The sequence below is a fragment of the Morone saxatilis genome, unplaced genomic scaffold (assembly GCF_004916995.1).
Source record: "Morone saxatilis isolate NCDOM2014 unplaced genomic scaffold, NCSU_SB_2.0 Contig8, whole genome shotgun sequence".
Classification (NCBI taxonomy): Eukaryota; Metazoa; Chordata; class Actinopteri; family Moronidae; genus Morone; species Morone saxatilis.
Window position 1 is genome coordinate 19,739,379 of NW_023340257.1, and position 846 is coordinate 19,740,224.

General features: G+C 43.4%; 1 protein-coding gene across 1 annotated transcript in view; it reads left to right on the plus strand.

The window, feature by feature from the left end:
• rskra (ribosomal protein S6 kinase related a) overlaps window positions 1-846 on the plus strand; it is a 7,212-nt gene that overhangs the window by 4,056 nt on the left and 2,310 nt on the right. Inside the window, exons 5-6 of the mRNA XM_035679615.1 lie at window positions 73-142; window positions 705-815. Of these exons, the coding sequence (XP_035535508.1) occupies window positions 73-142; window positions 705-815 (181 nt within the window). The remainder of the gene's footprint in view (window positions 1-72; window positions 143-704; window positions 816-846) is intronic.

Sequence of the window (846 nt, forward strand, 5' to 3'; positions counted from 1 at the left end):
ATCACACAGACAACAGCAGCTGTGTGTGTGTGTGTGTGTGTGTGTGTGTGTGTGTCGACCGTTGCATTGCAGCGGCAGCTCAAACACCCATTTATCCACAATCTGCAGGACTGCTGGCAGACACAGCGCCATCTCTTCATTAGTGAGTCAATAAGTATACAAACGACAGTTCAACCCTCTTCCCTTCTACTATCCTTCCCTTCTTTATATTTCTGAGGAGATTTTTTCCTATTGTAGTCTCATAGTGACATAAAGTAGAGAGTTTGTGGACATGCAGGCTGACTGACTGCTGCATCCTCACAAATCTCAGCACTGGATACTGAAGAGGTACACTGCCATCTAATGAGAGCGATGGGTAAAGCTCAGTGTGGCGGCTGTACTGCCTGCTTACAGTTTTTCATCAACCGTGATGATACATTTATGTGTATTCAGTTTTGAGTACATTACAAATGAGTGTCTTAAGTGGTGAGATTAGTATTTAATCAGCTCACAGGAGAATAACACGACAGAAAGTGTTTTTGACCTGATTCAACCTTATCCCATCCTTCTTTCTTTCTCCAGCAGCACTACATTACATATAGATTTTTTTCTCTTCTTTGTGGTTTCCTCATTTCTGACTTTTTATTTAAGAACATGCTGCCCTGCGTTAACTCAGTATCTGCTTTCAAAGGCATAAGAAGTATATGTGTGTGTCTCCTCTGCAGTGTGTGACTACTGCAGTGTTGGAGACTTGTACACTTACTGGTTACTGAAGGGCCAGTTTGGCGAGGATGAGGTTCGGCTGTTTGCTGCAGAGCTGGGCAGCGCGCTGGGTTAGTGTTCATCAGACTTTCACTATTAAGAGTT